The 24,264-nt window shown below is 40.6% G+C and overlaps 1 protein-coding gene across 2 annotated transcripts in view; it reads left to right on the plus strand.

Annotated features, from left to right (window-relative positions):
• Positions 1-24,264, plus strand: part of rp2 (RP2 activator of ARL3 GTPase) — a 41,317-nt gene that overhangs the window by 10,719 nt on the left and 6,334 nt on the right. Inside the window, exons 1-4 of one of the 2 annotated variants that reach the window (XM_043692314.2) lie at positions 7,971-8,226; positions 8,443-9,108; positions 14,047-14,161; positions 16,000-16,085. In XM_043692314.2, the coding sequence (XP_043548249.1) occupies positions 8,461-9,108; positions 14,047-14,161; positions 16,000-16,085 (849 nt within the window). In that variant the 5' untranslated portion in view covers positions 7,971-8,226; positions 8,443-8,460. Of the gene's footprint in view, positions 1-7,970; positions 8,227-8,442; positions 9,109-14,046; positions 14,162-15,999; positions 16,086-24,264 lie in introns of those variants that run through there. The other variant, XM_043692313.2, reaches the window with a different exon arrangement.

Below are 24,264 nucleotides of genomic sequence, written 5' to 3' on the forward strand. Positions count from 1 at the left end.
TGTTATAAGGAATGTAATAGCAGAACACTTAGAAATACAAAATCTAATCAAGCAGAAGAAGCATGGTTTCATGAAGGAGAAAATCATGCCTGACAAATTCTTTAGAATTCTTTGAGGACATAACAAGTAGTGTAGTTAAAGGGGAACCAGTAGATGTAATCGGTTTGGATTTCCAAAAGGTGTTTGACAAGGCACCACACATAAGGCTACTTAATAAATTAGAGCCATTGGAGTTTAGGTTAGTATATTAACATGGATAGAAGAGATAATTTGGGGATAATGGGCACATTTTCAGGATGGCAGCCTGTAACAAATTGAGTGCCTATATATTGAATGAGGGAAGTGAATGCACTCATGCCAAGTTTGTGCATGACACACAACCAGATGGTCATGCCAAACAAATGTCTAAGTGTGACATAGCGAGCAAAGGGATATAGACATGTTTAGTGAATGGGAAAGAAATTGGCACATGCGATAAAGTGTGGGTAAATGTGACAATGCACTTTTGCAGGAGGAAGAAAGGAGCTGAATATTATTTAAATGAAAGACTGCAGAAAGTGATGGGTAGGTTGTTGGAGGGAATCCTGAGGGACAGGATGTACATGTATTTGGAAAGGCAAGGACTGAATAGCGATAGTCAACATGACTTTGTGCGTGGGAAATTTTCTCTCAATCTTGAATTTTTTGAAGAAGTAACAATGAGGATTGAGGGCAGAGTGGTAGATGTGATCTATATGGGCTTCAGTCAAGCGTTCGACAAGTTTCCCCATAGGACACTGGTGAGCAAGGTTAGATCTCATGGAATACAGGGAGAACGAGCTTTTTGGATACAGAACTGGCTCAAAGGTAGAAGACAGAGGGTGGTGGTGGAGGGCTGTTTTTCAGACTGGAGGCCTGTGACCAGTGGAGTGCCACAAGGATTGGTGCTGGCTCCACTACTTTTCATCATTTATATAAATGATTTGGATGTGAGCATAAGAGGTACAGTTAGTAAGTTTGGAGATGACACCAAAATTGGAGGTGTAGTGGACAGCAGAGAAGGTTACCTCAGATTACAACGGGATCTTGATCAGATGGGCCAATGGGTTGAGAAGTGGCAGATAGAGTTTAATTTGCATAAATGTGAGGTGCAGCATTTTGGGAAAGCAAATCTTTAGCAGGACTTGTACACTTAATGGTAAGGTCCTAGGGAGTGTTGCTGAACAAAGAGATCTTGGAGTGCAGGTTCATGGCTCCTTGAAAGTGGAGTCACAGGTAGATAGGATAGTGAAGAAGGCGTTTAGTATGCTTTTCTTTATTGGTCAGAGTATTGAGTACAGGATTTGGGAGGTCATGTTGCGGCTGTATAGGATGTTGGTTAGGCCACTTTTGGAATATTGTGTGCAGTTCTGGTCTCCTTCCTCTCGGAAGGATGTTGTGAAACTTGAAAGGGTTCAGAAAAGATTTACAAGGATGTTGCCAGGGTTGGAGGATCTGAGCTACAGGGAGAGGCTGAACAGGCTGAGGCTGTTTTCTCTGGAGTGTCGGAGGCTGAGGGGTGACCTTCTTGAGGTTTACAAAAATATGAGGGGCATGGATAGGATGAATAGGCACAATCTTTTCCCTGGGGTTGGGGAGTCCAGAACTAGAGGGCATAGGTTTAGGGTGGGAGGGGAAAGATATAAAAGAGACCTAAGGGGCAACTTTTTCACGCAGAGGGTGGTACGTGTATGGAATGAGCTGCCAGAGGAAGTGGTGGAGGCTGGTACAATTGCAACATTGAAGAGGCATTTGGGTGGGTATATGAATAGGAAGGGTTTGGAGGGATATGGGCCGGGTACTGGCAGGTGGGACTAGATCGGGTTGGGATATCTGGTCGGCATGGATGGGTTGGACCGAAGGGTCTGTTTCCATGCTGTACATCTCTATGATTCTATCTATGACTCTATGGATAGGATAAATAGACAAAGTCTTTTCCCTGGGGTGGGGGAGTCCAGAACTAGAGGGCAGAGGTTTAGGGTGAGAGGGGAAAGATATAAAGTGACTTAGGGGGCAAATTCTTCATGCAGAGTGTGGTAAGTGTACGTAACGAGCTGCCAGAGGAAGTGGTGGAGGCTAGTAAAATTGCAACATTTTAAAAGGCATCTGGATGGGTATATGAATAGGAAGACTTTGGATGGATATGTGGCGGGTCCTGGCAGGTGGGACTAGATTGGGTTCGGGATATCTGGTCGGCGTGGACGAGTTGGAGCGAAGGGTCTATTTCTGTGCTGTACATCTCTATGACAGAGGGATTTGGGAATCCTCGTGTTTGTCACAGAAAGCTAGCATCCGAGTGCAGTAGATCATAGGGTAGGCAAATAGAATATTGAGCTTTATTTCAAAAGGAATGGAGTATAAAAATGTGGACGATCTTGCTAAAACCTTGCCTGGCACTTGTTGACAATACTCCAGCTGTAGTATTGTCAACAGTTTTGGCCCTTTTTTTATTGAAGGATTGATAAACTTGTATTTGAGACAGTTGGAGAGTGTTCACAAGATTGATCTCTGATATGGGGGGGTTTTGCTTATGAGAATGGTTGGGCAACTTTGGCCTGTACTCAGAATTTCAGAGAAAGAGATATAACTTGATTGAAACTTCATAAGTTCTTAGTGGGGGGGACTTGACAGGGTAGATATTCAGAGGTTGTTTCCCCTTGTGGTAGATTCAAGGACTAGAACCCATAATCTCCAAGTAAGGGGTCATCTGTTTAAAAGAGATAAAAAGGAATTTGTCTTGAGGGCAGTCAATCTGTGGAGCTGTTTACTTTATAGGGCTGTAGAGGTTGGGTCATTAAGTATGTTAAAGATGGAGATTGGTTTTTTTAATCAGTAGGGAATCAAAATCTATGGGAAATGGCAGGAAAGCAGAATTGAGAATTGTCAGGTCGGCTATGATCTCATTGAATGGCAGAGTGAATCCAATGGGTCAAATGGCCGAAAGTAATCCTTCTGTCACTTTGACTCTGTCTTTAACCCAGTTCTTAAGCAAATGATTTGTAGAATGAAATCTTATTGTGCTTTGGTGGGAATTGCAGTGATACCTGGGACTACAATCCCTAAAGTTTTCAAGTCCCTCTCCTCTCAGCAAAAGATTTAACTCTTCATTGATGTACAATAGAATGAGCAATAGGTTGGCCTTTGGTACCTCACCCAAAGTTCATTTACAAGTTCTGATTCTCACTACCTGTCAGACAGGTAACTTGATAAATGCTTTTTTACTTATTCACTGGGTGATTGGCATGGGGAATAAATGCTGATCTTCCTGTCCTCCCCTTATCCTGACAATTATTTTTTAAACTCTCCGGGTGCTCTGGTTTCCAAAGATGTGCAGGTTAGGTGAATTGGCTATGCTGAATTGCCCATAGTGTAGGTTATTAGTCAGGGGTAAATTAGTCAGGGGTGGGTTACTCTTCGGAGGGTCAGCATGGACGTGTTGGGCTGAAGGGCCTGTTTCCACGCTGTAGGGATTCTAATTCTAGTTCTAAACTATGTCCAGGATGGAAGGCAGCTGGTTTGAACCATCAGAACCTTTACTAGATCTGTAGCCTCAATAGTTTCTAATTAGATGATACTTTCATGAGCTAACTACCAAGCTAAAATGTACCTTGAATTGTAAAGATACCAACCCTTTTAATTAGACTCTGCCTGTACAAATGTAATTTGCAGGAAAGTGATGTGGAGTAGGTGCCTTTTAGGAAAATTGTAGCTGAGTTTGAGGTAGAATCATGTAGTACACAAGAGACCTTTGGTCTATCAAGTCTGAACCACCAAAACATGTAACTTGTTCTTTAATGAAAACCTCTGGTATTTAAATTCACTGATTGCTTTAGTTCTCATTTCTATATTCAATAGACCACACTAGGGGGGGATTAAAGCAAAGTCAAATCTGACGTTCCTGGCTCACAGTCCGATGCTATTTTTTTTAATACTTGCATTGGATCTCAGTCCCTACCTGTCCTTCAAGTTGAGTGCCTTGCTTGGCCATTTTAGAGAGCATTGACAAGGCAACCACATTGCTATGGATCTGGTGGTAGATTTTTTTTCTTGACTTTTAATAAACCGCGATAGAGTTGTTACAACAAGCAATGATAATTTCATGGTCAAACTAGCTTTCCAGAATTCTGTCAGAAGTTGAGATTTTACTTGAGGGACCTTGAATCTCTGTGACTAGGACAGATGTCTGTGTCTACTACATTTGTTCTTCTGTCTGTGGGGAACCATTACCAAATTATTTGAATTTACTGAATGTCCCCAAATTAAATAATTATCAGCGAGTTCTCATGTAGATTTTTACAAATCATAATTCATACATAATTTGCATTATTTAACATGTTGATTCAACTAAAAAAATTCACTTGAATAACTGGTACAATAAGGGTGCATCTTATGGAACTACAAGCATTTGCACCACTCCTAGCAAAAATATGGGAATGTGCAATGGCACAATTCCAGAATATGTTTAATTCCTAAAGAATAGATCAGGAGTCCAATCTGACCAGAGCTTTTCACCTTTCAGTTTCACAGGTGTGATCATCAACAAGACACTTTTTTTTTTAAGCGTGTTTGTCTTTGGTGCTAATGTTGTAGTGTTCCTTTTTAACTACTTTTTTTTAAAACAATATTATCGTTCGTTATTTGGTCAAGTCTCTCAGTACCACCAAAAGCTCGTGTCCTTTTTTATGTCAAATAGAAGAACAGAACTCTTCCTGATGATGATATCATAGTCATTACAGGATTTTGTTTCTTCCTCTTTTTATCTGTGTGCTTTTCCTTTGTGTTTAAATATTTGGAGATTAACCCTTCAAATTCTCTGCTTGCAACTCTGTTTTATGCCTACAGCATTTAATTGTATCTGCCAGTCGCATAGCATTTTTCATCAGTACTTTTGTTTCTAGGTAAAAGACTGCCTGGTTAAATGAATCAGTTTTTCTTTTCCAAATAAATTCCAATGGTTCCTTTACAATTAATACAAGCTCTTGAAAATCCAGCGATAGATTCCACAAATGTTTTAAAGAAATTACACACTTTCCTATCTTGCTTCTGGCTTGAATGTAACCACATCAAACATGTGAATGAAACCCTATTGAGACCGACAGAGTTTGAATTGGGGAATATAAATTAAAATATGTAATTCAGTGCAGCATCATGCATGGAAAGCAAAATAGAGAGGGTAAGAAAGTCAAGATTGATGGGTAACATAACTTGAAAAGTGTTTTCATTTTCTAATTTTTAAAAATCCTTTTCAATAATTAAAATATGGAGAAATCAGAGCCTATGTAGAAGTTACATTTCAGAGCTGGCATGGCGGTTTAGTAGGAATTTAAACTTATTCCATTTACAAATCCACATGCAAATAAAAACACAAGTCCTAACTACTTATGGGATGTTCAGTGGTAGTTACTACAACTTTGTTCTGTATACTAAATCTCAGCAAAAGCAAGCTATACTATTGTTTTTAACTGCAAATTCCTGATTCCTGTTAAACTGTCACACTAAAAGCTCCGGTCCTAGCTGGTAAAATCGTTTCCCTCCCTCATGTATACAGAACCTAAACTTTACACCCAATTCACACTTTTTTTTTAACTGTTGAATTTCCTGCATTTGATGACATTTACAGTGGGACTTTTCTTGTGCCTCTGAACTTTTATTTACAGCATGTATTTTTTGGTTCTACAAAACTTAATTCTAACTAAAATATTGGGAATGAAATAAATTCTACCTACACATCAGAACAGACAATTTTGCTTTTTGATTATCACAACTGTTTTCTATTTTAACTGTACAGAATATTTACCTGTCTTTGCTCTATATTCCTTTATTACCCTTGCTTAACGCACATTTATATATTTCTCTATTATTTGAAGACTAGACTCATTAGTCTTTACAGCGAACATGTTTCAGGCTTCCACTATCCTGTGGAGAACGGCTTCCTGAAATCACAGGAGCATTGTTCTAAACCTTAGTTTTAAAGCTATGCCCCACCCAGCCCTAGTTGATACTGTCTGCCCAGCGGAAATTATTTCTGTCTATCCTATTAAGTCCTTTAATCATATGCCTCAATTAGATCACACCTTAATTTTCTGTAGTCTGTGGAATACAAGTTCAATCTGTGCAACCTGTTCTTAAATTTAAAATTTTTTGTCCTGGTATCTTTCTGTAATGACCACTTCCCAATGATAATACTTCCTGTGGTGCAGCACCCAGAACTGAATGCGGTACTCCAGATACCTAACTCTGCTAACAAAAATAAATTGAAAGTAAAAGTTGTTTGACCAATACCATGTTCAAGCTACTGTTCAAGCTACTGTTTGTTCGAAATGTCATTATGGTAAGCTTATGTTGGAACTTGTGGGTATCTGGCATTGTTCTCACTGTGCTTAACTTAGCAACACCTGTGCTAAAACCACTTTCATTTGAGAATTGGAAATGAAGAACATGATCTTGAAGGCATCGAGAGGAAGAAAGGAAGGCTGACTTTCCTGCCACACACCCTCTTTGAAATGGGCTTTCATTCCCCTGATTGATCCTCAACAGAGTTTTGTGAAGCATGAGGCTTTCAACGTTAATCTATTTTTATAAAGTGCCTGTAATATAATAAAATGTTCTGTGGAACTTCACAGGAGTGTTATAAAAGAAAAGATGATATCAAGCCACAGGCAGAGAAACAAAGGTGAGATGTCCAAATGGTCAACAAGCTAGATTTCGAGGTGTTGCTTAAAGGTTAAGTGAGTAAGAGAAGTAGGGCTGTTTCAGGAAGGAATTGTTTAGCTTTGGGTCAATCGCGGCAGTCAGCAATAGCAGAGTGGTTAAAATCAGGGATATTTTAAGTGGAGTAACATCAGTAATATTACATTTCCTTCCGCTGTTTTGTGTATAGAACATTTCTACAGATGGCTGTAACCGTAAAACTGACTTTCTTCGCTGCAGGTTTTTTTGTATATGTTGTTTGTTCACAGCATGTGGACATCGCTGGCAAGTACCAGCAATTATTGCCCATTCCAAGTTGCCTTGCGGAAGGCAGTAGTGACTGCCTTTTTGCATTGCTGCAACCCTTGAACTAAAGGGACACCAACTGCCCTGTTAGGAAGGGGGTGCCAGGATGGTGATTCTTCGTGTTGGAGTAAGTCTTAATTCATCAGCATTGTTTAAACTATGAAGAAAGAAATTGCACAGATGCATCATCTTTTACTTGAGTATTATCTAAAGCATCGAGGGATAAATTTAGATAATAAATTAGGGGAAAACAATCCTTTGCTGTTTTCTGAGCAGTGCAGTGAAACTTTTTTTTCAGCCATTGGAACGGGCAGTTGGTGTCTTTGTTTAATATCTCTTTGAAAAGATGACCACTCTGGCAATTCAGCATTTTCTTACTGCCAATCATTGAATTCCTACAGTGCAGAAATAGGCCATTCAGTCCATCAAGTCTGCACCAATTGTCCAAAGAGCATCCCACCCACTCTATACCCATAACCTTTTATTTATCATGGCTAGTCCACTTAACCTGCCCATTCCCGGACACTATGGGGAAGGTTAACATAGCCAATCTACCTAACCTACACATCTTTGGACTGTGGGAGAAAACCAGAGAACCGGGAGGCAATCCACACAGACATGAGGAGAATGTGCAAACTCCACATAGATGGTCACCCAAGGCCAGAATTGAACCAGAATCCCTGGTGCTGTGAGGCAGCAGTGCTATTCACTGCTACTGTATACCACTGTCAGCTGGATTGTAACTTTTTTTTTATCTTTAATGATTTTAAATTGTGTAATTTGAAATTCAGCCTTCTGTCTCGACAGAACCAAACTGATATTTCAAGCAAATCTATTTGTGGACTTATCCAATGCTTATTGAATGACTTATGAATTCAAAATTTATAATTTTCATTGTGTTTAGAAACAGCAGAATGGTGATGTCTGATAAATTGTAGAACTTGCACTTATAAACCATCTGAACTATATGCATGGCCCTCACTCCAACCACAGAACACTATAGATGTCAGTCGATCTTTGAAGCTTTGAAAAATCCCCCAAAATCAGGATCAAACTGTGTATAAACCACAGATGGTGTGGATGGCACCATTTTACAATGTGCAAAGAATGAGCATCTCTTAAACTCCTGTGCACCTTCACATCACCGTCTGCTTGATCCTTTGCAGTTACAAGGTACTGCAAAGTAAAACACAACTGAAATTTCCGACTCATGTGAGTATAACATATTGTGTACAAAAGAAGGATAGAATGATTTGCAGTGTATAATGTCGTTTTTGTGCCAGAAAAATTGTATGTGGTGCATTGTTATATAGTGTTATTTACACTGTGTATGATTATGCATTTTCAGTAAGATTTACTTGTGTTCAATATACTGGATCAGAAATTTTTATATTTTGAAGTAATTTGTTTTGCTTTTTATTCCAATAGATTGATGTTAAAGACTATATGCTGGTTCAGGTAAAGGATCAGACAGTGGGACGATTGCCTGGTAAAGTTGCCGGTGAGCAATTTGTCATCCAAGAATGCGAAAATTGCAACATTTACATTTTTGACCACTCTGCTACAATCACTATTGATGACTGCACCAACTGCAGGATATTTCTGGGACCTATCAAGGGCAGTGTCTTTTTCCGTAACTGTACAGACTGCAAATGTGTTGTTGCTTGTCAGCAATTCCGTACTCGTGATTGCAAAAAAATGGACATCTTCCTATGTTGTGCCACACAACCTATCATCGAATCATCCACGGGCATGAAGTTTGGTTGTTTCCAATATTACTATCCCGAGTTGGGCTACCAGTTCAAAGATGCAGGTTTGAGTATCTTCAACAATAACTGGAGCAACATCCATGACTTCACCCCTGTTGCAGATGAGAACAACTGGACCTTGTTGCCTGAAGATGCGCTACCCCAGGATTTTGTTCCTCTTCCTGATTTGGAAGAGTTCAAATCAGTTCGGATCTCCACCGAGTTGAACAGGAGCATTGTTCCAGTCACACGGGGGCACAGGCAGAAGAACAGCGAAGAGTTGTGCTTGGTCGTGTTTTTTGCTGGAGTTTACACAACAGCCAATGCCAGGAAGTTAATTGACGAGGTGAGGAAAATTGTATGGCTACACTTGGTAGTTTAGTGTAACTTGCAGTTTGTGAGTTGCTCAAAGTTGCTTTGTGATTCTGCAGTGTCTCTGAAGAGCCTGTCATATTTCTAAATGCTTCCAGGGAGCAAGCATTGGCAATGTTCTGAATTTGACATGCACTGGCCCCATTCGCTAAAATGTGAAGGCTCGATGAATTTTACAAAGCGAAATAAATGAAATGAGCAGACATTTTTCAAGCTACAAGTATTGATTACACAGGATAATGGGACACTAGAGAAAAGCATGCAATCAGTCAGTATTGAATTGCTTAATGAACCAACACCGGTATGATTGGTTGAATTATTTCCTGTGCAGTGAACTTGATATAATCTTCATTTCTTGAAGGCATACCTTAAGGTGTCATCCAACTTCATTTTAGTCAGATCTCTATTTGAACCTCCAAATGGACCACAAAAACCATGATGGTATGAGTGAAACCATTGATTTGATTCCTTGAGTTTTTGGGTGTGGAGTGTAGATAAGCTGGGTTGGAGTTCTTGTTTCTGATGGCAAGTGAAAAACTTCTATGTAACATTTGTGTTAATAGGATTGGGATTGTGAATGGCATTCATTGTCAAAGTCTGTATGTGAGAATTAGTCACCTGAGTCAGATAGTGAGTTTTGAGAAGATTTGTAGCTCAGGTTGAGGTTCTGGATGTAGGTTTGCTTGTTGAGCTGGAAGGTTTGGTTTCAGATGTTTTGTCATCATACTAGGTAACATCAGTGAGCCTCCGATGAAGCACTGGTGCTATGACCCACTTTTTGTGTTTAGGTTTCCTTGGGTTGGTGATGTCATTTGCTGTGGTGATGTCATTTCCTGTTATTTTTCTCAGGGATGGTGAATGGGATTCAAGTCAGTGTTGTTGATGTTTTCCAAAGCATGGTATTCCAACCAGAATTCTATCAACAAACACATTGACTTGGATCCATTCCCACACCACAACCCCCCCCCCCCCAAGAAAAAGAATAGGAAATGACATCATCACAGGAAATGGCATGTGTAATATAGTCAGTGTATTGCAGCATGGAAAGAGTTCCTTCGGTTCACGGTCTCCAAACCAGCGATCAAACATCTATCTATTCTGATCACATTTTCCAGCATTCAACGACTAATCTTGTACACTAATGGTGTTTCAAATGTTTGTCTAAATACTACTGAAATGTTGTGATGGTTCCCACATCTAGCAGTGTTTTGGCAGTGAGTTCCAGATATCCAAGGTATTTCCTTAAATCTCTCAACTTCCTAAACTTTACGTTTTTAAATCTGTGCCCCTGGTAATTTATCCTTCTAAGGGGAAAACTCATTGCTACCAACCTGATCTCAGCCCATCATGATTCTGTAGACCTCAATCAGCCCTTACCCCAACTCCACAATCCACCAGCCTTCTCTGCTCCAAGGAAAACTCCATAGCTTATGTGGTCTCTTAGTAGCTGAAATGCTCCAGACTAGGGTAATACCCTAGTAAATATTCTCTGTACCCTCTCCAATGTAGTCACATCCTTCTGTAGTATGGCAACCAGAACTACACACAGTACTCTAATTGTGACCTAAGCAAATGTCTTACACAGCTGCTTCATAAGTTTCTAATTAACCTATTCAGACATGGTATTATGCACCTGTGGACCAGGTGGAACTTGAACCCAGGCCTCTGGGCTCAGCAGTAGGGAACTACAACTGCATCATAAATGACCTATTCCTAACTCTTATATTCGTCTCAACTAATAAAGGCCAGCTAATTTGTATGCCATCTTAACCATCCTATATCACTGATCCTGTTGCTTTCAAGGATCTATGTACACCAAAGTCCTACTGATCCTATCATTCATCGTGTACTCCCTTGCCTTGATAGTCTCCCAAAATGCATCACCTTACATGTTTCAACAAAATCCTTCCATAAGTTACTATCTAACACTATTGAAAACCCGTTTGTTTTAGCTCCAACATAAAGTGCTGTGTGGAAAGGTATCACATTGTTTACAAGCTAACAATTAGGGGAAGGAAAAGAAATCTGGTATTTATATACTTCCTTTTCTCTGCATGTGTCAGCTTGAGTGGTTTCCACATAGGCATAAAAGGGTTTAAACTTGCATTCACTGCCTTTCATGACCTCCCAACAAGTCACTTGCAGTGTAAGAGATGCACCAACAGGTTAATGCACAGCACATTGCCATGAAAAGCAACAGCCATCAATCTGACAATTTTTGTTTGTTATAGATTGAGGAATAAATATTGGCCAGCACCCTTGGGATAATCCCCCAAATCTTTGATATTATGCTAAGTGATTTTGTTTTTAAACAAATACCTTAAGGCAGATAGTACTCCAATTTGCTGTCTTTGAGAGCACTGCTGCCTTGGTTCTTAATGGGTGTCAGACCAGATTTTATTGGCTCCAGTCTCTGGATTGGGACTTGAGCTCTGTGACCTTTTGTCTCAAGAGTCCAAGAGTTTTGCTATCAGTACATTTAATATTAGATCATTGAAGATAACATTAAGCTTCCATAATTTCCTTTCTCAGAATCTTAATCTTTACCCTTAAAGCTGGGCTTATGTTTGAATGGAAGAAAGTGGATGCTTAAGCTTGGATGAATGATTTTTTTTTCCCTGAGAGATGTATAGGGGAAAGAGCAACTTGTGTTAATATGATTGGCATGGTCAAAATTAGGGATTTTTTAATATATAGGTCACAATGCAAGATATGGAAATTAACAGTAAGATTTTCAAACATTAGGCATCAAGGAATTGAATAGAGTTGATGCCAAACTAGGGTGCTTTCAGCAGGCACTGAATAAAGTGGATTTGTTTTTGCCATTGCTCAATTGGAGAGCTTTGTCTCATTTGCAACTTGATATCCAGGAAGTAGGCTGGCAAAACAGATCATCGCAAAATTTAAAGTAATTAAGAGTTACAGCTGCGTCTTGTTAGCTGTTGTAATATTAGTTTTTCCTCTGATATTCTCTGGGGTACCAATTCCTGTCTCTCGCCAGAAATGATGTGAATTTGCAGTGTAATACAGTAAGTAAATGATTGCAATCCTATTACTAAATCATTTTTTAAATTCACTCATGGGATGTGGGCAATGTTATCCCCCATCCCTAGTTGCCTTTGGATATAAGGAAGTGGCTTTTCGGACATTTCCAACGGTAGTCAACTACATTTGTGAGTTTGGCGTCACATATAGGCCCGAAAAAGTAAAGATGGCTGTTCCCTAAAGGGAAGGGCATTAGTAGAGTACAGTATGACTATCGAGAATGGTCGTCAGACTTTTTTTAAAAATTCCAAATATATTTTATTGAATTTAAATTCCTGCATTCACTGTGGTGGGAATTGAACGTGGGTCACTGGATTACTAACCTGGGCTATTCCATGTGGCATTAACTAAACACACATTCAGATTTGCAGTGAATATCCTGATGATAATAACTGATCATGTTAGTAGAGCATATGCTTAAATAACTATGGTATGTTATCAAATGTTGAAAGTAACAGCATAGAGACCTGCATTCAGAATGATTTAAAAAAGGACAGATGCACATATTCTTGATATGGGTTATGGCAAATGGGGTTAAGGAAAAGTTTGTGGTAAAAGTAGACAGTCTTTGAGATGGAGAATCTAAAACCAGAAGTTAACTTGGGGTCAAATACAGGTTGTAAGTAGGCTAGCTCCATTCAAGGAAATTGCTGGTAAGGTGAGCTAAAAATTGACTTCTCAGCCTTTGACACTTATAGATATCTATGTCTGATGCACCATTGGAATGTTCAACCAGTTTGAACGAAGTTAAACTAAACTTGGCATCGTCCTATCGGATCACAAGTTGATGTCTCTCATTAGAGATCATTAAACCTGAAGGTTGTGTGCCTCAGGCAAGGGGAAGAGGTTGAGAAGGAGGATCCTTCACGATAACCTCATCCGGTGTTTGAACTGAAACTACACTATTGGTGTCACTTTACATTGCAAACCAGCCATTTGGCCAGCTGAGTTAACTGAACCCTTGCAAAGTTAAATATTTAACTCATTTTCTTAAAAACAAAAGTGTGGCAACTTTTTTTTTGTTTCATAGATTTTCACTTAAATTATTTTGGTTTTTAACCTAATGAAATTTTGTGATGTTTTAAAATTAACTCTTGATGCTGATGACGTTGAAACCCATCTAGAGTTTCAAGGCATGACTAGAATACATGTCTGATTACTGAAATGCTCTATACTGAACACATTTGTGAACCAAGACTCTCATGCCCAAGCTCATGAACATCTCCAAGCAGCATGTTTTCTCATGTCATTAATGTACATCCTTTATTTAAAGCAAGGTCAATGTCTATTTATTTAGTCCTTTTTCTTCAGTTAGTATTAGTCAGTTTCTGATCATAAAATGGTTGGATTAAGTTTCCAATCTGCCTGGAAAACAATGATTGCTAGCAAGCATATTATGTGGTAGATTTTTAACTTTCTTAAAATTCTATAGTTTTGATAATAATCATAACCCAGGTCATTCAGCACATCATGTCTGTGGCATCTCTTTAGGGGGCTGTAAGATTAATTCCCTTCAATGCATTTTTCCCATAGCCCCATAAATTTCTCCATTTCAAGTATTTATCTTATTTTCTTTTGAATGTAATGATTAAAACTGCTTCCATCACCTTTTTCAGGTAACCTAGATATTAACTACGTGTAATTGCAAGTAGTTAGTGAAATAATGGGTCAATGTTTATATAAGAGTTAAGCTCCTTTAAAGAAACTTTTGGATGTGCCATGATGGGATATTGTAGCAGGTGTATCTTAGCATTGCAGTCTTTCATTTTCAGATAGTTTTAAATAAAGCTTGTATTATCTTCTAAGTTGGTGTTGAGTGAGTGCTTCTGACAGTAAATCTAACATCTTGATTTTTACTTTTCAAAAGATGGCTGCAAAGGATTTTGCTCTTGTTCAAACAAAAGAAATTTCAATGCGGCCAGATGATGCCAACAGAGTATTTAAGGAGAAAGCAGCAGATTTTATTCCACTACTTCAGCAAGGTAAAGTTATGTGTTTGGGAAGGGGACAGGAATTTTATTCAATATTAATCAATCCATTTCCTAAATCTATGTAATCTTCAACCACCACCTCATCTCTTCCAGCACTAGCCTCAATTCTGTCTCATGGTCTATTGGACCGTCAGATGTAATGTTTTTAATGATCAATGTGTCAATAAATTCAGAATTTCACCCCAAGCTGTGTGTAATACATACTTGGTATATTGTTTTACTGCCACCATTCCTTAATGGGTCATTAACTTCCATCTCAAATATTGGGAAGACTGAAATCATTGTCTTTGTTTGTCCCAACTCCGCCTCTGCTGCCACCACCACCACAGCCCCCACTCTTTTCCCCCCCCCCCCCGCGCCCCCGCCCCCAAACGACACACTTTTAATCCCGCTGCAGTTTATAATGTTTCAAAGTTTTTTCTTAAAATGTGTTCCAATTGTAACTGTTAAGGTAGTTTTTTGATGGTTTTAGTAGAAACATTAATAAGAAATTGATGGATCAGATTGCTTTATGTAATCTCACTGAAATCGGGTAGTAGAAAGGCAAATGCTGTTTGAGTTTGCAAAGTTGCTGAAGACAACATGCTTCAGTGTCCAGCACTTTATAAACTTAAACTTATGGAGCACTTTTCATGTGATGAGTAGTGTGAAACAAGATACAACTCCAGCCACATAAGGAGATGCTGCAGAGGGGTGGGTAGCCAAAAGCTTGGTCAAAGATGTGGTAGTTTTCAGGAGTCTCTTAAAGGAGGAAAATGATATAAGAGCAAAGAAAATTGCAGCACAGGAACAGGCCCTTTGGTCCTCCAAGCCTGCGCCAAACCAGATCCTCTATCTAAACCTGTCACCTATTTTCGAAGGATCTGTATCCCTTTGTTCCCTGCCCATGTATCTGTCTAGATACATCTTAAATGATGCTATTGTGCCTACGTCTACTGGCAACATGTTCCAGGTACCACCGCTGTCTGCGTAAAGAACTTTCCACGCATGTTTTCCTTAAATGTTTCCCATCTCACCTTCAACTCGTGACTCCTAGTAATTAAGTCCCCTACTCTTGCGAGGGGGGGGGGGGGGGAGAGAAAAGCTGCTTGCTATCCACCCTGTCTAAACTTCTCCTGGTTTTGTAGACATCAACCAGTTCTCCCCTCAACCTCTGTCTTTCTCATGAAAATAATCCTAATCTACTCAACCTCTCTTCATGGCTAGTGTCCTCCATACCTGGCAATGTCCTGGTTAACCTCCTCTGCTCCCTCTCCAAAGCATCCACATCCTTCTGGTAATGTGGTGACCAGAATTGTATGCAGTATTCCAAATGTCGCCAAACCAAAGTCCTATAAAACTGTAATATGACCTGCCAACTCTTGATCTCAGTACCCCATTCGAAGGCAGTATGCAGCCTTGACAACTCTATCAACCTGCGTTGCCACTTTCTTCCATGTGTTGAGGACAAACTGATGTGTGTGGTCTGGATATTTAGGGAAGAGCTTGGGTGCTGCTCTTGCAGGAAATGTACTACTGATTACTCCTTTAGTATTAAATTTTTCTGCCATCTTTTGAAACTAAATTCTAATTTTTTGTTATGTTGTATTTAATGTTTAACAATTAACATTTTGCAAACTGGGCAGGAAAACATTAAAAATGGGAAGATTTTTCTGATGGCTGGCGCTAGAGAGGAAGGGAGAATGGTTGCATTCCTGACAGAAATTATTTTATTTATGGAGTATTGAATAAAAGAATAACATTGGGAATGAAATTTATGCATGAGAAATGGGCACTGCGCACACCTGAGTTATGCTTGTATGAACCTTTTCTTATTTTCTTTTCTGCAGGTCCTGTTGTTGCATTGGAATTTAATGGCGATGGTGCAGTGGAAGCATGTCAGAATATAATCAGTACTGTGTTCAGTGCATCTAAGGTAAACAAATAAAATGCATATTGCAGCATTTCACTATGGAGTATACCATTTGATGTCTTTGCAATGCTTGCTGTTAGAAATTGGGACTAAATTAACAACAAAATAAGTTTATAATGTTTTACCATAAATAGAGAATTTAGTCAGTATTGAGCAGAGATTGTATGCATTGTGTGGCGGAATGGCATGCCGCTATTCTTACATTGTAGAACTTCAGCAACTGCTTGTGATGTCTGTTTTAACCTCCCAGATGATGCCTTCCACCAACTATTGTTCTAAGCCTCCAGTTTTCTCAACAGTTTCTGCAGATGTGTACTGCATAATGAAAAGTTTTGCATTTCACTTGAAGTTGAAGACATTCAATACCAGACCTGTGACCAAGTTTGCTCATCAACTAGTTTTGATTTGGTTTCTTTAGAAAGGTTTTGAGACAAACTCAATTCTTTGACAAAGACCCTGAAATTAGCATCCAATGAACCTGACCTTCTGTTTGCATTATACAACATGGTGAGATTGACTGTTGCTTTAGTGCTCCCTACAACTTTTTTATCCTCTTGTGGGGCGTGGGTGTCCCTGGATGACCAGCATTTATTGCCCATCCCTAGTTGGCCTTGGTATTGGTAAGCTACCTGTTTTAACTGCTGTAGTTTGTGCTATAGGTAGACCCATAATGCCCTTAGAGGGAATTCCAGGATGGTGACCCCGAAGAAATGGCAATATATTTCCAAGTCAGGATGGTGAGTGTTTTGGACGGGAACGTGAAGGTGATGGTTTTCCCATGAATCTGCTGCCCTTTTCTTTCTGGATGGAAATAGTTGTGGGTGGAGAAGGTGTTGTCAAAGGATCTTTGGTGAATTTCTGCAGTGCATCTTGCAGATTGTGTACACTAATCTTGCTGATGGTTAGCGGAGAGAGTGGATGTAGAGCCAATCGAGTGGGGGTCGGCTTTGTCTGGATGGTCTCTAGTTTCTTGAGTATTGTTGGAGCTGTACCTATCTAGGCAAGTGGGAAGTGTTTCATCACATGCCTGATGTGTGCCCTGTCAATGATGGACAGAATTTGGGGAGTCAGGAGATGAATTACTTGCTGCAATATTCCCAAACTCTACCATGTTCCTGTTGCCACTGTATTTATATGGTGAGTCTAGTTGAGTTTCTGGCCAATGATAGATAATGGGAGATTCAGTGATGGTAATGCCATTGAATATCAAGGGGCGCTAATTCGATCATTTCTTATTGTAGATGGTCATTGCCTGGCATTAGTGTAGTGCGAACGTTACTTGGCCCAAGCCTGGATGTTGTCCAGGTCATACTGAATTGGAGCATGGACTGCTTTAGTATATGAGGAATTGTAAATTGTGCCAAGCATTGTCTGATCATTGGTGAATGTCCGCACTTGTGACCAATGGCCGGGGGCAAAGATTGAAGGCAAGTGGCAGAAGACTTAGATGAAATGAGAGAAAGCCCTTTTTTTCAGTGAGGGTTGTGGGAATCTGGAACTTGCTGCCTTTGAGGGTGGTAGAGGCAGAAAACTTCATAAAATTTAAGAAGTATTTTAGGTGTGCATTTGTGATAAAAAGGCCTACAAGGCAAACATGCCCATTTCTGCCCTTAGAGTCATACAGCACGAAAACTGACTTTGGTCCAATCAGTCCTTGCTGGACATAATTCCAAACTAAACTAGTCCCATTTGCCTGGTCCTGGTCCTGGCCCATATCCCTCCAAACCTTATCTATTCATGTTCTTATCCAAATTCCTTTTAGACATTGTAATTGTACCCATATCCACCACTTCCTTAAGATGTTCATTCCACACACAGACCACCCTCTGTATTAAAAGAAATTGCCCCTCGTCCTTTTTAAATCTCTCTCCTCTCACCGTAAAAATGTGCCCCCTTGTCTTGAAATCTCCCATCCTAGGGAAAAGACAACTACTATTAATTCTACCTATACCCCTCATTATTTTATTTTATAAACTTCTACGAAGTCACTTCTCAACCTCAGTGCTCCAGTGAAAACAGTCCTGGCCTATACAGCCTTTCTTTATAACTCAAATGTTCCATACTCAGCAACATCCTGGTAAATCTCCTCTGAATCCTTTTTAGCTTAATAATATCCTTCCTACAACTGGGTGGCCAGAACTGGACACAGTATCCTAGAAGAGGCCTCACCAATGTCCTGTACAACCTCAACATAACCTATGACCTCCCAACTCCTACACTCCAAGGATTGAGCAATGAAGGCAAGTGTGCTAAATGCCTGTCTATATGTGACAAAAACTTCCAAGAGTCATGTACCTGAACCCCTAGGTCCTGCTGTTCTGTAATGCTACCTAAAGCCCTACCACTAATTATAATTAAGTCCTACCTTTTTTTTGCTGTACCAAATGCATTTCATGAAGATTCCTTTGTGATCATCTTCACTATCTACTATGCCACCAATTTTTATGATGGAGGGAAGGTAATTATTGAAATAGCTGAAGATGGTTGAGCCTCGGACACTACATTGAGGGATTCCTACAGGGTTATCTTGGAGATGAGATAATTGACGTCCAACAGCCACAACCATCTTCCCTGTGCCCGATATTATTCCAACTAGTAAAGAGTTGCCCCTTGATTTCCATTGATTGCATAGAACAGTACAGCATAGAACAGGCCCTTCGGCCCACGATGTTGTGCCGAACATTTGTCCTAGCTTAAGCACCTATCCATGTACCTATCCAATTGCCGCTTAAAGGTCACCAATGATTCCGACTCTGCCACTCCCACAGGCAGCGCATTCCATGCCCCCACCACACTCTGGGTAAAGAACCTACCCCTGACATTCCCCCTATACCTTCCAACCTTCACCTTAAATTTATATCCCCTTGTAACACTCTGTTGTACCTGGAGAAAAAGTCTCTGACTGTCTACTCTATCTATTCCCTGATCATCTTATAAACCTCTATCAAGTCACCCCTCATCCTTCGCCATTCCAATGAGAAAAGGCCTAGCACTCTCAACCTATCCTCGTACGACCTATTCTCCATTCCAGACAACATCCTGGTAAATCTCCTCTGCACCCTCTCCAAAGCTTCCACATCTTTCCTAAAATGAGGCCACCAGAACTGCACACAGTACTCCAAATGTGACCTTACCAAGGTCCTGTACAGCTGCAACATCACCTCACGACTCTTGAATTCAGTCCCTCTGCTAATGAACGCTAATACACCATAGGCCTTCTTACAAGCTCTATCCACCTGAGTGGCAACTTTCAAAGATCTATGAACACAGTCCCCAAGATCCCTCTGCTCCTCCACCTTACTAAGAACCCTACCGTTAACCCTGTATTCCGCATTCTTATTTATCCTTTCAAAATGGACAACCTCACACTTGACAGGGTTGAACTCCATCTGCCACTCCTCAGCCCAGATCTGCATCATATCTAAGTCCCTTTGCAGCCGACAACAGTCCTCCTCACTATCTACAACTCCACCAATCTTTGTATCGTCCTCAAATTTACTGACCCACCCTTCGACTCCCTCTTCCAAGTCATTAATAAAAATTACAAACAGCAGAGGACCCAGAACTGATCCCTGCGGAACTCTACTTGTAACTGGGCTCCAGGCTGAATATTTACCATCTACCACCACTCTGACTTCAACCGGTTAGCCAGTTCTTTATCCAACTGGCCAAACTTCCCACTATCCCATACCTCCTGACTTTCCGCATAAGCCTACCATGGGGAACCTTATCAAATGCCTTACTAAAATCCATGTACACTACATCCACTGCTCTACCTTCATCCACATGCTTCGTCACCTCCTCAAAGAATTCAATAAGACTTGTAAGGCAAGACCTACCCCTCACAAATCCATGCAGGCTGTCCCTAATCAAGCAGTGCCTTTCCAGATACACATAAATCCTATCCCTCAGTACCCTTTCCATTACTTTTTACTACCACCGAAGTAAGACTAACTGGCCTCTAATTCCTGGGGTTATCCCTGTTCCCTTTGTTTTTGAACAGGGGCACAACATCCGCCACTCTCCAGTCCCCTGGCACCACCCCCATTGACAGTGAAGACGAAAAGATCATTGTCAACGGTTCTGCAATTTCCTCTCTTGCTTCCCACAACATCCTAGGATATATCCTGTCAGCCCTGGGGGACTTGTCTATCCTCGAGTTTTTCAAAATGCCTAACACACCTTCCTTCCTAACAAGTATCTCCTCTAGCTTACCAGTCCGTTTCATACTCTCCTCTTCAACAATACGGTCCCTCTCATTTGTAAATACTGAAGAAAAGTACTCATTCAAGACCTCTCCTATCTCTTCCGACTCAATACACAGTCTCCCACTACTGTCCTTGATCGGACCTACCCTCGTTCTCGTCATTCTCCTGTTTCTCACATATGCATAAAAGGACTTGGGGTTATCCTCGATCCTACCTGCCAAAGATTTTTCATGCCCTCTCTTAGCTCTCCTAATCCCTTTCTTCAGCTCCCTCCTGGCTATCCTGTATCCCTCCAACACTCTGTCTGAACCTTGTTTCCTCAACCTTATATAAGCCTCCTTCTTCCTCCTTACAAGACATTCAACCTCCCTCGTCAACCAAGGTTCCCTCACACGACCATTTCTTTCCTGCCTGACAGGTACATACATATCAAGGACACGTCGTATCTGTTACTTGAAAAAGTTCCACATTTCAACGACATCCTTCCCTGACAGCCTATGCTCCCAATTTATGCTCCTGTCCAGCATCGTATTTACCCTTCCCCAATTGTAAAACCTGCCCTGTTGCACGCACCTATCTCTCTCCATAACCAAGGTGAAAGTCTCAGAATTGTGGTCACCATCACCAAAATGCTCACCCACTAACAAACCCATCACTTGTCCCGGTTCGTTACCAAGTACCAAATCCAATATGGCCTCCCCTCTGGTCGGACAATCTACATACTGAGTTAGAAAAGCTTCCTGGACACACTGCACAAACACCGCCCCGTCCAATCTACTTGATCTAAAGAGCTTCCAATCAATATTTGGGAAGTTGAAATCACCCATGACTACTACCCTGTGGCTTCTGCACCTTTCCAAAATCTGTTTCCCAATCTGTTTCTCCATATCTCTGCTGCTATTGGGGGGCCTATAGTAAACACCCAACAAGGTGACTGCTCCTTTCCTATTTCTGACTTCAGCCCATACTACCTCCAAAGGCAGATCCTCCTTGAACTGCCTTTCTGCAGCCATTATACCATTTCTAATTAGCAACACCACCCCCCCCCCCTCCTTTTTTACCACCCTCCCTAATCTTACTGAAACATGTGTAACCAGGAACCTCCAACAACCATTCCTGTCCCTCTTCTATCCACGTTTCCGTGATGGCCTCAACATCGTAGTCCCAAGTACCGATCCACGCCTTAAGTTCACCCACCTTATTTCTGATACTCCTTGCGTTGAAGTATACAAACTTGAGCTCATCTCTGTGTATGCAAGTATTCCCTGATTGCAGTTTTGCTAGGTCTGGTTTCCTTGCTATCGGTCTGCCTCAGGTTAGTCTTGGATATTACATGGAATGTAGAAGTCGCTTTTAACTGATGTAAAATAGTGTGAAATGAGTTTAAATCACTTTGGGCTCACTTCATAAAATGTGAAAATCAAATGTTCCCTTTCCTTCACTGTCCTGAACGAGTGTTCCATAATGACACTGGCCATTGATGTAAATCAATAATTTCCATGTTTTCAGATGTCCTCTTGAGTCTGGGTGTTGCCAAGTCACAGTCATGGAGATCTACAGCACAGAAAAAGGCCCATTGGTCCATAATGTCCCTGCTTAATAAAAACAACCACATAACTATTCTAATCTCTTTCTTCAGCATTTATCCCATCGCCTTATAGGCCCTAGTATCACAAGTGCACATCTAAATACTACTTAACTGTTATAAGGTTTTCTGCTTTTACTACCATCAAAGGCAGTGAGTTCCAGATTCCCACCACCCCCTTGGTGAAAAGGTTTTCCTCATCTTCTGTAAGTATTTTGCCACTTGCCTTAAATCTATGCCCCTGGTTATTGATCCCTCCATCAAGGGGTAAGGTTTCTTCCTGTCTACCCTACCAATACTCATAATTTCATGCATCTCAATCATGTCCCTTCTCAATTTCCTCTGCTCTAAGGAAAACCACTCCAATCTACACAATTTCTCCTCATAACTGAAAGTCTCCAGTCCAAGCAAAGTCCTCAAGTCTCTTCTGCATCGTCTCCAGTGCTGTCACATCTTGTAATGTGGAATCCCGAACTGCACACAATCTCTTACCAATGTTTTGTACTGTTTCAGCATAAAAGTCATACTATTTTTATCAGTGTGAGGGATGAAGCATCTCCCACTATATTCCACTAGTTAGCCCTTTGCTAATTCTGCAAGAGTTTCTCTGGTCGACCTGTTGGGATTAAATGTGAAATTCCAGAGTAACAAAACTCTTGCCAGTGAACAATCAGCTTGGCAAAATGGACAATCACTAAGTTAAAAGCCAAAACAACAAGTTTGACTGAACCAAAATTAATATTTACCACTGCACTAATCAAGACATAACACGACTCAAGTTTAGTGTGTTGGTCTTTCTTTCACATAGAACAGTACAGCACAGTACATGCCTTTCAGCCCTTGATATTGTGCCAACCTTTTATCCTACTCTAAGATCAAACTAACCTACGTATCTTTCATTTTACTATCATCAATTGTCTATTGAAGGGACAATTAAGCATCTCTAATATATCTGACTCTACTACCACTGCTGGCAGTACATTGCACACACCCACCACTGTAAAGAAATGACCTCTGATATCTCCCCTCAACCTTCCTCCAATCACCTTAAAATTATGCCCCCTTGTTCCCAGGGCAGAAATTGCTATCGCAAGACTGACTATTCACTCCATCTCTGCCTCTCATCACTTTGTCCACCTCTGTCAAGTCTCCTCTGGACCTCCTTCGCTCCAATGAGAAAAGCCTTGGCTCTCTCAACCTTTCTTGATAAGACATGCCCTCCAGTCCAGGCAGCATCCTGGTTAGTCTCCTCTGCACTCTCTCTAAAGCTTCCATAGCCTTCCTATAATGAGGCGATCGGAACTGAAAACAACATTCCAAGGATGGTCTAACCAGGGCTCTGTAGAGCTGCAGCATAACCGCATGGCCTCCTAAACCTAATCCCCTGCTAATGAAAGCCAATATACCATCCGCCTTCTTAATAACCCTCACAACTTGGGTGGCAACTTTGAGGGATCTATGGACATGGACCCAAAGATCCCTCTGTTCCTCCATACTGCCAAGAATCCTGCCTCTAACTCTGTTCTGCATTCAAATTCAACCTTCCAAAGTGAATCACGCCACACTTTTCCAGGTTGAAATCCATCTGTCACTTATCAGCCCAGTTCTGAATCCTGTCAATGTCCCTTTGCAACCTACAACAGTCCTCCACATTATCCACCAATCTTTGTGTCAGTGGCAAACCTACACACCCACCCTTTTATTTCCTCATTCAAATCATTTATAAAAAAATCACAAAGAGCAGAAGTCCTATAACCGATCCCTGCAGAATACCAATGGTCACCGAGCTCCAGCTTGAATACTTTCCATTTACTACCACCCTCTGTCTTCTGTGGGCCAGCCAATTCTGTATCCAGATAGCCAAATTTCCCTGTATCCATGGATCCCAAGACTTGGTTCCTTGACCCTGGTCTTTTGACCCACCATGTCCTTTGATATTTTATCTTAAATGTGACTTTAGTCTGCATAGAAGTCTCTTCACATATTGAAGACTTCCAATTTCAGTTTCCCATTAACTGTTAAGGCTTCTAAAATGGTTTCCTAATAAATATTTTTCAATTTCTTGAAAGGGAATTATCTTAAATGCCAGTACTAAGTTCTAATACTAATCTGGATTTCTTATGGCAAACCCCAGCCTATGACAATTTCGTTAGCCACTTCTGGCAACCCTTAACTGAGCAGAAATCACCTCTAACTAGCAATGTCCTTGTGCAAATGCTTACTGCTTTAAGTGCTTTACTCCTAACTAATTCATCTTCTGTCAAAATGCTAACCTTTGGCAAATGTGAAAATCTTAGTAATATGTTTGCTTTAATCCATTATGAAGGTAACTTTGTAACAGTTGTGCCAGTGCAACTAACAATCTTAAATCAATGTTAACTACACTTGA

This window comes from Chiloscyllium plagiosum, unplaced genomic scaffold (assembly GCF_037043375.1).
Source record: "Chiloscyllium plagiosum isolate Xiang-an unplaced genomic scaffold, Cpla_swu_hap1 HiC_scaffold_6, whole genome shotgun sequence".
Taxonomy (NCBI): Eukaryota; Metazoa; Chordata; class Chondrichthyes; order Orectolobiformes; family Hemiscylliidae; genus Chiloscyllium; species Chiloscyllium plagiosum.